The 16248-nt window shown below is 39.0% G+C and overlaps 1 protein-coding gene across 1 annotated transcript in view; it reads left to right on the top strand.

Moving 5' to 3' along the window:
• PANK1 (pantothenate kinase 1) overlaps positions 1-14470 on the top strand; it is a 39122-nt gene extending 24652 nt beyond the window's left edge. The window contains exons 3-7 of the mRNA XM_077822814.1: positions 2996-3249; positions 5912-6088; positions 6716-6839; positions 12345-12470; positions 13132-14470. Of these exons, the coding sequence (XP_077678940.1) occupies positions 2996-3249; positions 5912-6088; positions 6716-6839; positions 12345-12470; positions 13132-13191 (741 nt within the window). The 3' untranslated portion in view covers positions 13192-14470. The remainder of the gene's footprint in view (positions 1-2995; positions 3250-5911; positions 6089-6715; positions 6840-12344; positions 12471-13131) is intronic.
• The last annotated feature ends 1778 nt before the right edge of the window (positions 14471-16248 follow it).

Below are 16248 nucleotides of genomic sequence, written 5' to 3'. Positions count from 1 at the left end.
TCCTGCGCCTGATGGTTTTTCAGGCCTTCTTAAGAACCTCTCTGTTTGGTGGCCATCATAACTGTTTCCAAAACACGCCAATAAAAATACAGTAGGAGGTCCCCAACAAAGCCATTTGTGCGGTGCAGTAAAAAACAAACAAGAAATGGCTCTCATTTAAACAAGTAAAACTCACTGTAAACGTCACAAGCTCCAATCTTTCTCAAGAGTCCTGCTTGTTTGTTCAGCTCCCAGCCTAAAGTGATACTGGGGCAGTGGTCAAGCTTTGGGTCTTTTTCAGCAAAACTGGGACTTGGAAGGAGCCAAACTGGAGCAGAATGTGGCAGGGTAGCATGATGGTACCAGCAAAGAAATAGACCTACTCAATACCATAGCTGAGGTCTAAGGCAACATCTATTTTCTGATGTGGGCAAGCTACTTGAGTCACTTCTATGAAGGATAGGTTTTGGTTAATGAACAGACCTGGTTCTCTCCCTCACGCTACCACTGACTTGTGGTATGATATTGGGCAAATAAAGCTTTCTGTAATTCAGTTCCCTCATCTGTAGAATGTGAGTAAGTAATACCTCATAAAGGTGTTCTGAAGCTAAAATAATTAACAGTTATAAAGAACTTTCAGCCTGCTAAATTGAGGGACAAAACTTGTGACAAAATGTTTTGTAAGCAGGTAAAATAATTGTTCTCTAGTAAGTTTTTTGCTGGGAATATTGTGTGAGAGAGAGCAGGGGAAGGACTTCTTTCAGATGATTGTGCAGCAACTGACCCAGCAGAGACACCTGAGAGTAGGGAAAGTTCCTGTTTCCCTGTTACCATGGATTGAAACTTTTGCATCCCCTGGGTGCCGAGAGCAGATCTGTTAGCTCCTCCTCTACTTCCCCTACATTCCACTTCTCTGTAATAGAGCTCTGGATGGATCCCAAGAGTTGCAGCAATTAGAATTTTTGCTGTCAGAATCATAATTTTGTTCCCAACATTCTTCTTGATATTGATTCTTCAGGTTTTCATTCTTAGTGTTGTGTTAGTTATACTTTTCATTATATGAAATTGACCTATTGGAGAGACAAAAACATTTACAGATGATTATTCTGGTGCAATGTTGAATGAGATTTTAAGTCCACAAGTTTTTGAAAGTCAGAATAAAGGGTCATATAACTACTAATTATGGCCCCCTTGTTAATACCCATTATTATCAGATGTTCATTATGCAGCATGTTCACACAGCAGTGAACAATATGTGATGTGAGTTATAAAAAAAGTGTATTGGAAAGTAACTGTATTTCATTCCACTCCTTCAGTAATATAGAGAAAAGTGAATTTTCCTTTGCTATTTGTGTATATTGCATCTGTCTACAGATGCATCTGCAGTATGTAGCACTTTGCCACTTTGCATCTATGTCCTGTGACTATGTCAGGAAAGACCCTTGTCATAATGTACGCACATATTGGGAGAGGGTTATGGTTACTGTGGGAAACCTTACCCTGAATTTGGAGCAATGAAAAGTTAACCTCAGGGTTGCATTTAGCAAAACAAGAAAATTATTTCCTCTGTAATTAATGAGGGATGGTGGGGTTCATCTTAAACTGTCTCAGGATGGAGCACATCTTTTCTGGTTGCTCTTCATTCAGTTAGAGAAGTGGCAATCGAATAACTGGGGATTGTTCCAAATCAGCATGTTTATAAAGCAGCTTTATAAGGCTACTTTGATAAACCTTCTTTAAAATCTTAGTTTTTCCAGCTCCTTTTCATTCTCCTCATTCATCATGTAAACAGTGCAACCCAGTAGACCTGAGCAGGGGATGGTTATAGTTTTTTTCTCTCTGCATCCTTCCCCCCGTATTGTTTACTCCCCTGATATGTGTCATTTTGAAGGAGGCACTTTCCACAGAACTGTCGTTTTATACAAGCAGGAAGCAACAGTCAGTCTGAGCCTATTAAGTAATATGTTATGACAAGCTTGAGTCCAGTCATGGGTGGCTTATGATGTTTTCATAGGAAAACATTCTTTTGAGACAAAAGTTATTTTATATCTGTTCTTGCCCATTCTTTCATTATCAAGGATTATTTCTGTGCACATGGGATCAGTTTCTTACATTTAAATCACGGAGATAATAACTTCCAATATGTATTTTTATGAGACATCCTAAACTGATCCACCTGTATAATCTAAGGAAGAAACCGCTTTTTGAAATCTCTGGATAAAAAGGTGCTGTAGAAATGTAAATCCTTACTAATAATGTTTCTGTATTTTGTGATGTGCCACTAGCACATCTTACACATTTAAATTTTTTTGTACTTTCTGTTTCATAAAGCCATGGACTGGGGGATGGTGGTATTTTAGCTATGAAGTTACTTAAGTTTAGATTTCAATGGAATGTTTGATTTGAATGTCTGAATAAATAGATAGGTGCATCCTGGGAAATGCTGCTGTCTCTGGCTGTCAGATCCTGTTAAACAGCTGCAGAATAGGTTTTCCTGGAGAGTTTTCTGATTAATCTGAACTCTGACTTGGTGGCAGCAGTTTGCCGTGCAAGTAGTCCAGAAAATCTCTTTAAGGCAAAGGGAATCTGAAGCCTGTACTGCAGTGATTTTCAACCTTTGGTCCACAGACCTCTGGGGATCTGCAAAAGGTGGTTGTTACCAAAGAAAAGTGGTTTTCAGCCTGTGGTCCGTGGACCCTTGGAGACCACAGACTGTCTAAGATTTCTAAAGAGATCCGCACCTCCATTCAAAAATTTGTAGGGGTCCACAGATGAAAAAAGGTTGAAAACTGCTACTGTACTGTATAGTACTGATCATTTTGTGATATGCCTGTTGTTGGGCAAACAATCTATTTTTACTTGACTTCTGGCTTAAAAGAAACTTTGGCTACTTTAATGGTGACACATTATGCAATTCAAACAGTACAAAGTGCTTCATCAGAGCCTTTTGCCCTTCTCTGTGTTGCATGTGTTGAACTAACAAATGTTCATTTATTAACTTCTTGGTCTCTTCCAGATTGCTGATCTGCAGCTCCATAAACTGGATGAGCTGGACTGCTTGATCCAGGGCCTGCTGTATGTTGATTCTGTTGGGTTTAATGGCCAGCCAGAGTGCTATTATTTTGAAAATCCCACAGCTCCTGAACAATGTCAGAAAAAGCCTTACTGCCTTGATAATCCATATCCAATGTTGCTGGTTAACATAGGCTCAGGGGTCAGCATCCTAGCAGTGTATTCCAAGGACAACTATAAAAGAGTTACAGGGACCAGGTAAGGATGCTACTGTATATATACAGGGTCAGATTATTGCCACTTCTCTCCCCGTCCTTCCATAGAAGACAGCTTGGAGATGCATCAATCCATTGCAGCTGCTGGGGAGCCTCTGCCAGGGACCTAGGGACCCCAACTGAATGTTTAAGTTGCCCTCTCCTCATGGAGATGCTTGCATTGTCAAAACCAAAATACTACATTGTTTCACTTGCTGTTGACTGTTTAAGTACAGCAGCGTGTAATTATTTTTTTGAATTATATAGAAAAATTACAAGAATTATACAAAGTATCAGGGGGGTAGCTGTGTTAGTCTGTATCCACAAAAACAAGGAGGAGTCTGGTGGCACCTTAAAGGCTAACCGATTTATACAACGTATCTAAGCATACAATATTATAGCAATTCATGCATTAGGGAATGAAAATACACTGGACCCTCGCTAAAACACAGGATTTGGGATCTATGTGCGGTATCGCGTTATAGCAGGGACCACGTTAAAATGAATTGCAATTAAAGTAATTACATTTGGGATCCATGGCCACAACCGTGTTATATGCAAATTTGCGCTATATAGATGCGCGTTCTAGCGAGGGTCCAGTGTGTTCCTATATGTGATGAATATTGGGGATAAGATTAATTAAACTAAAAATTTGATGGTGGTGGTTTTAAATTATTGAAGCATTTGCTAACATCCTTTTGATTTTTTTCTATGAATAGCATGAAAGAAATATGAAGTTTGTTACAGTAGTTCCCCCAAAATTGAAGAAAGAGACATCTAATTATCATTGCTAGAGAGGATTTAACAAGCTGGGATTTGGCAATATTTCTAACTGTATTTGTTGTTTTTCTATGACTCCCCCTTCATTGTCAGTCCATCATTCATATTAAAACCTCCCAGTGCTGCATCTTTTCTCCCACTCTTTTGATGGGTAACCTGTGGCAACGCTCTGTTGCCTTCCCCACTCCTCTTTTTGATTAATGTGGAGGATATGTAACTCACTAATGGTCTGTTCTTCCTAAAGCTTGAATGTATGTTCAGACCTATGGATAGATCACTTAAACACTGAAGGCACACTGAAAATTTCACTGTTTTTCATTACACATAGGATATAGAACATGTTTTTGACTTCAGCCTATGTAAGAGTGTGTGTGTGTGCTGCTTCTCCCCGCCCCCCATGAATAATATAATAGTAATATTTTTAGTGTGGATGCACAGGAGACCTTTAACTTGAAAACTCCTTTGCCTTTAGCATTCGATAGCCTTGAACTGTTTGTCTCGTTTCCAAGTATACAGTACAAACAAACTGATCATAAAACTGTAGGGCTTGGATGTCCTGTTACACAATAACTCCATTGACTTCAGAGGAGAATCATGTTCAAAATCCTGTATGTTATGTGGATAATTTTTTAACCAATTCAAAAATCTAAATTATAAGAACAATGTGTATAGTTCTTATTGCTTAAACATCAATTTGTAGTGGTACTTCGTTGTGAATATTCAGATCTGAGATTATCTAATTGGTTCTAAATTGACCCAGGTCAGCAGCAAGTAGCCTTTGTGGAATAAATTAATAGTCCGTTTTCTAGTTGGACAGCTGTTCACTCCATAGAAATACTGTCCCACCTTGGACTCATTGTCACTCTTGTTTCAGCACAGAGGTCAAGGAGTGAATAGGCCAAACTACTCCCTTGTTGCTGTGACTTAGGCATGTTGAGAGGAAAGTTTGGAGAAATGTGTACATTCAGCTCAGTTGATATATATGAGGATTTTCATCTCCAGGGCTCTCACCCTGCACAAGCACTGAGCTCACATATAAATTCAACTTTAAAAAATGTTGGAGCTCAGGTCTGTTAAGGCTGAAGGTTCATAAATCTGGAGGAGTTATGCAAATATTCAATATCCTAATATGCATATGATAAATATGCATTACTGTATTTACATAACCAACGCACGTCCTGATTATCTGAGCTGAAGCCTGACAAGGCTGCAGCATGGAACAAGCTTAAGAAACGTAAGAATTGCCATGCTTTTTGCTGGCTTTGGCGCCTGTAAGTAACCCTGGGTGCTTCTTGTGGCTTTGCTCAGCTACGTCTTGCTCAGGAGTGGAAAGCTGCCGTTGGTTACTAGGATTGTTCCTTGCCCTGGGCTGGGAGAGTATCTGGCTGTTTCTTGTTATCGGCTGAGGGATGCTTTGGGTGGCCTGCTGGTCCCTTGCTAGGTGCCCAGTTCTGGCTGCTCCTTGCCCATTTCTCCCTGGCTTGGGGGTGCTTTGGTTGCTGATTACCAGTGATTTCCACTCTGACCCCTATGACCAGGGAAAGATGGCTAGAGCGCTGCGCACATGTGCTTGAGCTGTAGTTCCAATCTATGGCCATGCACGGGTTTGGGGGAGACACAATATGCTGTAAGTTGCATCCCTGTGGTTTGAGTCCTCCCAGCTAGATCTTCATGATTAGAATCACAAGGCTTCTAATCATGGAGAGTCTACCTGGCATGGCTCATAACCATAGATGCAGCCTAGAGTGTCTCTCCTCATTGGTCCAAATCAGGAGATGTGAACTTCTAGAAAGGAGCCATGCAAAGAGCAAGTAAAAGCAGGAGACAGAATGTGTGGATGACGCTTCTTAGAACTGCCTGGTGCCTAAGAACTCTTCTCATTTTAGTCTCGGAGGTGGAACGTTCCTGGGTCTGTGCTGTTTGCTGACTGGCTGTGAGACTTTTGAAGAAGCACTAGAAATGGCAGCTAAAGGAGACAGCACCAACGTTGATAAACTGGTAAAAGATATTTATGGGGGAGACTATGAACGATTTGGCCTTCAAGGATCTGCTGTAGCATCAAGGTACATATTTAACTGGTTGTTTTCAAAGAGCTTAATAGAAATTTGCTGTGCACACTAAACTGAACTCTCAATTCCTACCCTATGTCCTCTGTCTGTATATAAAAGTCACCTTGCTGTATTGTGGTATTCTTATTTAGGATCTCTCTCCTGTTTTTGTTTGCTAATAAAGTATAAAAATATTCAAAGTCTAGAAGATAAAATTTATTTTAATTTAAAATACATTAATTTTGAAAGAACACCTTTACCCATTGTAACTGTATTCTCCTATTGTATTTTCTTTATTAAGAGGTCCTTTCTCACATGTCCATGTTACGTAGGATTGCCAACTCTGACTGAAGCTATTCCAGGAGATCTTTTTTCCCCCAACATGACATAATGTCATTTTCTTAAAATAACCCATAAAAAAATCTCCTGGATTGCTTTCAATAATCACTGGAAAATGTATGCTGATTCCAGGAAACTCCAGGCCAGTCCTGGAGGATTGGCAACCTTAATATTATGCCCAGAGTCAACAGCATCAAATCCAAGCAAAACTGTTTATATTATAAGCTTACTAAGGTGGATCTGTGGAAATTTAACCTTTCTGAATAACTTAGAATAAAAAGGACATTAATATTTCCAACACAGCTTTGGCCACATGATGAGTAAAGATAAAAGAGATTCCATCACTAAAGAGGACCTGGCCAGAGCTACCTTGGTCACTATCACCAACAACATTGGCTCCATTGCTCGCATGTGTGCACTGAATGAGGTAAGTCTGCAAATTCACTGTATGTTTCATTGAGGCCTCTAGCAGTACAGATAACAAAAACAGTAAGTGCAAAATGCTTATATACCTATTCAATGACTGCCCCACTAGATAGATGCACATATTTAATATTGGCTCCTAGCTCTTTTGAAGTCTACTATTAACTCCATTATAAGGTACTCTTTGCTATAAGGCACAGGACATTTGAATTTAAAAAAAACCAAGGTTTTATAATAAATGAACACTCCTGTAATTAATGATCCCCAGAGCCGTCCAGCTGTTCTCACTCTTTAGATCAATATAGCAGATCAATTCTTCTAATTATCTCTTGGTTTAGTAGCTCTTGTTATTATCCCATAAGCAATAAAGTATGACTGCAACATTCTCATTGCGTTGGTTTTTGTTTGTGTTTGTTTCATGACCTGGTGGTCAAGAACTATTCATGGAGTTAGTTTTTGCTCTAAGTACTCTCCATTTTCTGGAAAGTCATCTTCAGTCATGAGGGTTTTCTACATTCTTTTTGCTTTCAGCTTCTTTACAGTGTTGCCTTGTGGCACGGAGTTCAAGCAGCATTGTACAGGGCTATCAAAGCATCAAGAGTTACAACAGAGATCCACGTGTGTTGCATTAAGAGGAGAAAAAAAGATAATGACCCTCTGCGATATGCCTCTACAAAGAAATTTTTGACCCAATTTCTTTTAACTGAATGAACTGTAGAACTACTAGGGAAAATGGACAGATGCGATAAATAACTTGCATTTCATAGAGGATATCTAAATAGATTTTTCCCCACCAACACTTTGATCTTGTTTCTGATGCTTATTTCAGTTGTATGACACAAAGGAAGAACAATTGTTCACAACGTGTGATGGGCTAGGCGTACAGAGAAAAATCCTAGGCTGAATAATAAATATTTTTGTTTTAGGAGCAACCTGTTTGTTTTATGTGATTCACTGGTTGGGATTAATCCAATAACCAGTTCTTGATCTTCTCAGAGAAAGGCAAAACTATACCCCTACCAGCAACAAGGCACATAGCCTGTTGTGAAGCATTGTGTGTTGGGTCAGGGCCATGATGATGATTCCTTTGTGACTCACTGGAGATACCAGTTTAGGCCCTGAAGCATGAGATTTGATGAGTCGTCTTATTGTATCTTAAAGATATTAATGAAAATGAATAAATATGAAGATGATGAATAAATAAATAAAAGATTCTTCCTCCTGGACTTCAGAGCTGGGATGGCTTGCATAAAGCTGGCAAGAGTGTGTAAATTCCATCGTCTGGACATTTTGGGGTTCTTGTCAATGAAACACTGTCCCATAGATTGGCACAAAGGACCCCCCTCTACTGTTTACAGCTGGGGGAAGTACTTTACATCTTCCCTAGCTGCAGAGCACCTAACAAACCATATAAAGTATACAGTAGCCCTCCATACCGCACCATCAATACAGACTTCACTGTACAGCTAAATTGGCCACACATATATATGCTACGTAGCCTTCCACAGTTGGGCTACGGTTGTTAATAGTTTATTGAAAAACACTACACAGTGTATATCATATGTCATTTTCAGGATGTCATAACTTGATCAGATCAAATCTGAATTTCATCAGAATTCCTCATTGGTTGAAGGCTGCTATGTTTCAACTTCCATTTTGGCTGTAGAACTGCTAAAAGGGTAGCAAGAATTTTATATAAGAGTAGTGTGTTCTTATTCTCCTTGTACTCAAAAGTGGCTGAACTGTCTTTACTTAAACTGCCACACAAAATGTATCCCTGGGCAGAAGCCAGGCCTAGAAAGTTTTATACCAAAAGGTGATCGTTCCAGAAAGTTACAAGTGACTGAAAATAGAAATGGTCATGCCAATTTCATTATTGTAGCCATATTTCCTTCTGTTAGTCCCTATGGAATCTTTAATGGGATTTTTAATCAGTTGTCCAACCAATTAATTGGTTTTTTTTAAAATAATTTGCCATAAATTTTGCATACTTGTGATAGGATAGTGAATGACATGTATGAATAGTTTTCTTTTAGGTTTAGGATTTTCAATGAAAAGTGTGTGTCCATGTCAGATACCATTTGTTTTGATTTTCTAATAACTTCATGGTCATATTTGGGGGGGGGAAAGGAAAGTTTATTGAGAATGAAGTTAAATTTGGTTCCTAAACAGCTTGCCAGTGTTGCATTAACAGAAATGTATTGCATATCTCTTTGCCGTCCATTTGCAAGAAATGTGTTTTACAGAGTAGAAAGCACTGTCTGCTTGGGGAATGCAGAATGTTGCTGCCCATTGTTAACCTTAACCTGTAAAATGCTGACTTTTTCCACATCTCCAGCCAAATAAGTTCTTAGGAGGATATGTGACTATATGCTTATGTGGCCACAGACACCAGAGGGTTAATTAGAAGTTTTCTATCCTCCATGACTGTAAAACTGCATTATCTAAATAAAGCTGTTGTTGCTAAATATAGTCTCATCTGCACATTTGACTCTCTTCTTTTAGCCATGTTAATATAAATAACTGGACCATGATGTACTTCAGCACTATCCAATATCTTACACCTTTTGAGTGTGACATCCTCTTCAGACAACACCACTGGACAGTGCTAAAGGACATCATGGTCTAGTTATTTATATCAGCATGGTTAAACTACTTGGAAAAGAACAGTCAAATGTGCAGATGAGACTGTATTTAGCAACAAAAGCTTTATTTAGATAATGAAGTTTTACAGTTGTGGAGGATAGAAATCTTTTTAACTGACCCTTTGGAGTCTGTGGCCTCATAAACATATGTCATCATTATCTTTAGAGATAATTCTGATATTCAGCAGAGACTGTTAATGAAATAACATCATCATCTAAGCTCCCAACAAGAGTCTTATACGTTTTTTCACGTTCAGGTACTCACTTGCTGTTGAACTGTTGACTTGCTGGGTGTGAACTATTTTAAAATGGCGAATGCTAGATTCTGTTTCTCTTTGTACATCATCACCAGAACTGGATTCAATGGGGTAGCATACGTGTAACTGAAGGCATAATGGGCTACAGGAACCTTAACTACAGGCGGTAATATGTGAAAAAGGTTGGCTTGACCTTGGTTGGCCCTTAGATTGAAATTGGAGAGGTGGTTTTCTGTTTGTTTTTTGTATGTTTGTTTGAAAAAAACTGTTAAAACAAATAATGCTTTTTCATATAAACTGAGCTCAGTTAACATTGAAACCAGTGAGAGACAATAAATGTGGAACCTCACCCTGCCATTTTACAGTCACTTTTGCCCCAAACCTGAGTCTCCAAGGCTAAAAAGGACTGAGCCTACTGAGGCGAACAAGGTATTTTGCCACACATGGTGTCAGCGGTTTGCTGTCCTGGTATTTCCACTCATGGAAGCGCTGAGCCCATATGGCTGACGTCACACCTGACCTTGCCAGGATTTCCACCTTCAGCTGGGGGTAATCCGTAGCTGTCTCTGTGGTCATGTCGAAATAGGCCTTTTGGGGCTCCCCACACAGAAATGGAGCCAGGATACCTGCCCACTGGTCTTGGGGCCAGGCCTCCCACAGTGCCGTCCTCTCGAAGGCGAGGAGATATGCCTCTATATCGTTGTCCGTAGTCTGTAAATAGTTGCTTGCCTGCAGCGGCTGGATCCCCTGGGGCCCAGGCGTCAGCGTGGTCAGTGCTTTTAACTGGTTCACTACTTCATTCAGGGTGGCTCGATCTTGGACCACCTGGTTCATCAGTAATTGGTTCGTCTCCTGTTGCACGCGTACTGACTCTTGCTGGGCAGCCATCTTTCCCTCGTAGCCTCTTGTTGGGCCGCAGTGGCCTGTGCCAATGCCTTCACTAAATCATCTTTTTTTTTGTGATTTACCCTGCCCTGAGACGGCTTGCCACACTTTTCAGAGTGGAACCACAGTTTGGGAACGATGATGACACGTGTATCTGTAGAGTAATCCTTATCAAGTGCCCTTCAAAGGTTCCCCTGGAGCCAGGTGGATTTGTTGATTATCTTGACTCTTCAAGGGCTGATTCACTTAATAAATGAAATGTTAATAAAAATGCATATGTAATAAATTACATATGAGATAACATGGAAATAGCATTGCTAACACTTCAGTTTTACCACATCAGAAAAATATCTCATACTGTCATACATCCTCTAAGTGCCATGTGATTATATGTATGCAACACATTAGTGACATACTTTATCCTGTCCTTCAAATAAAATCTGCCTTCCTGCTGCCACTTGTCTCCTTAGTAAACACAGCTACCTACTGCTGTTGGGGTTTCAGTATGGAGAATTAGGGTTGCATTGCTATGATGTATAAAGCAGGGTAGATTTGATTTAAACCATTAGTCAGGAAGACTCGATTTAATCATGGTTTTCTACATAAAAATGCATTCTTGTTGGTTGTTATAACCTTAATACATATTCTTCACAACTCAGAGATAGATGTAGGTTTCATTTTTAGAAGGTACATGCTACACATTTTTAAACAGTGATTTATTTTGAAAACTTTTCTGATTAGTTTTACAGCTATATCAGAAAATGAATGATTGGTTATTTCATTTACTAAAGGTAATTGAAGCAGATATTTATGAAGTCATTGGGAGGTGAACTATCTCCAATTCAACAGGTTAATCCATTAATATTTGGAGGATTTTCTTGCCATGCTGTATTAGGAGAATATCACCAGACAGACATTTTTAATTGTTTTATTTAACTAAAACAATAACATTAAGTATTCTGGATTTTTTTCTTCAACAGCAAATATATAATATTTTAACAAAACAAGCATATGTCCCTCACTTCTCACATTTATCTCCAGACTTCTTCTCCTTATCCAAATCTATTCTGCCCCCAACAATCATCTATTCATTGAACTCTCTGAAACTTTGCACTTTTAGAGAGAGGTAAGGGATTAACTCTGTGTACCCAAATTTTCAGAGGGACAATAGAGTTGAGTTCTGTTGTTTCTCACCTCTATATATTATTTATTTTAAAACCTTTTTGCTGTTAACAAGCATGTTACGTCTGGGGAGACACATCCAGAGTTTGAGAACTGGAAAACTAAGCATCTCTGATGGTATCTTCTAGACTGAGCACTGAGTCTCATTGGGTAGATAGAAGGATGAACCTAAATCTATACAGAAGCCCCTGGAACCTCATAAAATAGGATCCCTAATCCATGAACTATTGGAACTCATTTACAAAATTTTTCTTAAACATTACATGAATATATTGTTTCATCCTATAGAATTAGAATTTATAATCCCTATTCTGTGATGAGATTCTTTGAGCTATAATGTATCTTAGTTAAAACTATCTTTAGATAGGCTTTTTCCTCAAAGTATTTTATCAAAAAAGTCCGATTGATTTTTATCCACCCTGGTATAAAGTTGAAAATTCCCAAGTTTTTTTTTTCTCAATAGAAATAAAATTGCATGTCTAAAGCAGCACACCTACTGAATTTAGTTTTATTCTTCATCTTTGTATTGTTATTTTACAGAACATTGACAGAGTGGTGTTTGTAGGAAACTTTCTCAGAATCAATATGATCTCTATGAAGGTGCTAGCATATGCTATGGATTATTGGTCCAAGGGACAGCTGAAGGCTCTGTTTTTGGAACATGAGGTAGGGAAATGTATCCATTAAATTCCTTATTAATTATAGGAAACTATATCTGTGATGTTTGAGTGTACAGAGTTGCACAGAGAATATTTCTCTTAAAAAGCCAAAGGGGGCGATAGACTAGGTTCTGTGAAAATGGCCTTTAACTCAGGAGGTGGTTGAAGATGTAAATCCCTGAATTGTAATTAGTTTGGGTGCTCATCTTGCTGGATTTACTTTCATTTGATAAACCTCATACATCTGCCCAAAACTTTCTCTGGCATAAAACTATGCATGCAGCATTTCAGGCCTGATACTTGTATTGGTTGGTTGGGATTTTGTTTTTACAAAATGTCAAATGATGTCAAAATTAAATTAATAGGGTTAAAATGGAAACTGTCTTACCATGTGTGTGGAGTCACTACAGTGGTTCCATAACAAGTTCTGTTTTGTCCTTTGGTTAGTCACAACAAGCTGTGTAAGGCTTATAATGATACAACTGGACCCTTTTTTTCTTTCACTGGAATCATTTAATTACAATCCACGTGTTGAACACTGGTATAGGTGACTGATCTCACAAGATGTATATCTTTTGAACTGCCTTATCAATGCTGAAAGTATTATGAGTATTGTGCTACTCGGTTGTACTTCAGAATTTCTGATAGTTCTTGGTTTTGTTTTTAAGGGTTATTTTGGAGCTGTTGGGGCCCTTCTGGAATTGCTTAAAATGACAGAAGATCAGTGACAAAGCTCACTGGAAGTGGATACCTGTCAAAGATGCTGCTGGATAGAATGAAAGCCACTATAAGGATGGAAATGAAGCCATTATGGCAGTTCTACCTGCTGGATTTGTAAATAATTTAAAATCCTTTTAGCTGATCTCTAACTTTTGGGTTTTGAGCTTAATACTTCAAAATTCATACTGGGAATAAAAAGTTTTTTTCTGTACACTGTATTTTTTAGGGGTAAAAAAAACCTGTGCAACGTGGCCAAACATGCAGATTTTATGGATTGATTTTTAAAAGTGCACACTGTTTAAAAAAGGACCTATACTATGAGACACCTGCGTTTCTTCTGGGGTTTACTGATTAGTGTGGTAATTTTAACTTCATCTAGTAATCACTCTAGGAGATTTTTATCTTATTTTTTCATGACGTTTCATGATTTACTCTTGGTTTCAAATGAAACTACAAAGCTGGCACATTTTACTGTGAACACTAAACTAATTGATTTTGATTTTGTTGCCTTCACTTTTTTTTTAATTTAAAAAGATACTCTTCCCTCTCATCCCTCCCGCAAAAAGATGCCCTTTCTTTGACTACATGTGTTTCTGTTAGCAAAGAGGCACTAGCAGACTTGCTGAGATGGGAATAAGATTTGTGTAGTGACTGGCACCTTTTGAAGTCATGAACATGAGTTAACTGCTCATTGTGGCACCAAAGTCCCTGGCATTTTGACCTATTCCTTTCTGAAATTTTTGATTACTGGGTCAAAACTAAAACAAAATCCTGTTATGGTAAAATTCATCTATGAAAAGAGCTCTATGGTATAGATGGTATTTATACAGTATATACATAGCATTAGAAAATAACAAGGGAGGATAATTTCAATATGTCTGAGGACTTTACTGTAGTCATTACAATAACTTCTTAAATTTTATGTTCATCAAATTTGTTGTTCAAATCCCACTTTCTAAAATTAGAACCAATACTTATTGTATCATATATTGGATTAGGAACTAAAGTTTAATTTTGCCTCCAGGACTTGGTAAAGTCTGAGTATTTTTTCCTCAATCATTCTGTCTTACAAATCTGTATTTGAAATTCATCCTTTTTGATGCGTCACATGATGTAAAGGGTCCATCAGAGGGACAGCATAATTTTAGGGAGCATGTGTTCTCTGATGTGTTTTGGTTTTTTGTTTCTGAACACAGTCATTAATTCCCATCTCTCTCAAACCTTGGATAAATTGATTCTAACGGAAGCGTTGACTTGTCTGCTGGAAATAAAGGCCTTTACTGTGTGATAGTTTTTAATGTATCTGTGGAATTCATTTCTTTAAACCAAACTATATAGAGTACCTAGTAGTATTAATTTGGTTACGTCTTCCTGTTGTTTTTACGATCTGTTCCTGGTACTTGTTTTTCCTATATTACGTCACTTTGGCCTTTCTTACTTTGATTCATCCACTCATTTGAGACTTTGTTGAACTGCTTATTATGTGACAGGTTTAAAGTTTTGCCGTTTTACATTTTGACTTTTTTCATAGGTTGTATGACTTCTATGAACCACAACGTGTGAGAATCTTTTAACATAATTAACTGTAACGTTGTTGAAAGAGCTACAGATGGGATACATTTGTCTGAATGCTTCTAGTCCAATATGAACAAAATAAGTTACATTAAGCTTTTAAGTTGCTAAAGAGGAGAGTTGCATAATCTTGGATGTTGTGGGTATGTCTACACTTCAAGGGCTACTACAGCACTGCTGCAGCTCTGCCGCTGTAGCACTGTAGTGTAGACACTTATACATCAGTGGAAGGTGATTTTCCATCACAGCAGTAATTCCACCCCCTCAAGAGGTGATAGACTAGACACAGCTCGGGCGATAGAATAATTCTTCCAGTGACCGAGCTGTGTCTACAGTGTAGGTAGGTTGACCTAGCTACATCGCATAGTGCGTGGAATTTTTCATAGCCCTGAGCAATATAGCTTCGTCGACCAGGTCTTGGTGTTGGCTATTTCAAACATTGCACGCCTCCTCAATTTTTTAAAAGCCAGCAGTTATAATGGACATACAGGGTTTACTTTTCAAGCTTCAGTGCAAAGAATGTTCACAAGGTAAACGTGTCCATGCAGAATTGCACATGCAACTATTTCAGTATTTCCACAATTACCAGAGCTGGAGCTGTGAACTTGGACATGTAGGCTGTGCTCAGGAGGGAAGATCTTCCACAGTCACACTGATTCAGAAGAATTATAGTTTGCCTGACAGACAATTTTTTGGACCTCTCTAAGCAGCATAAAGAAGTCAAATACTGAAGAGCCATCCTTTATCTGGAGTCGATTAAAAACTACTAGCATATTGTACCTAACCTTTCAGGCAAAAGACTTACTGAACATAGCAAGCACTTAGAGATATTTGTTACTCCCAGGAGAAAAGTCTTTTTATGTGCTTTTGATTTGAAGCTATAATAGTAAGCCCTGTATGCATTACTGTTGACAGGACAACACTCAGTTCTGTGTGCTACAGTGTAGAGCACAATTGTATTTGAGAACTGCAGCAGTTTCTTTCCTTAATGACTTACTTTTAAGGCTGAGTGTCTGTCACATGGGTCACAGAGGTCACAGATTCCTTGACTTTAAGAGACCTATGAGACTTCTGCAGCGGCTGGTGCAGCTGAATCCAGGGCCACCCAAGCAGCTGGTCCTAGGGCCAGCCACGCTGGCCTCTGCTGGGGCAGCCCCAGGCAGCTGGCCCCGGGGCCACTCAAGCAGTGGCCGGTGCAGTTGGCCCCAGGGGTGGCTCTGGAGCAGCAGCAGTTTCAGAGGCAGTCAGCCCTCGCTGCCGGAGCAGGGGCCAGCTGTCGGCCCACTGGAGCCCCCCAGAGCAGCGGCCCCCCTAGGGTCCCTCAGAGCAGCAGCAGCCCCCGCCTAGGGTCCCCCAGAGCAGCTAAGATTTAGTCACAGGCTGTGAATTTTTGTTTGTTGCTTGTGACCTGTCTGACTTTTACTAAAAATACCTATGACTAAATCTTAGCCTTACTTATTTTCAAACATCATGCTTTGGGTGTATGAAGTGTA

The sequence above is a fragment of the Eretmochelys imbricata genome, chromosome 7 (assembly GCF_965152235.1).
Source record: "Eretmochelys imbricata isolate rEreImb1 chromosome 7, rEreImb1.hap1, whole genome shotgun sequence".
Lineage (NCBI taxonomy): Eukaryota > Metazoa > Chordata > Testudines > Cheloniidae > Eretmochelys > Eretmochelys imbricata.
The sequence above is the reverse complement of the archived record's forward strand: the minus strand, read 5'-3'. Positions and strand labels throughout refer to the sequence as shown.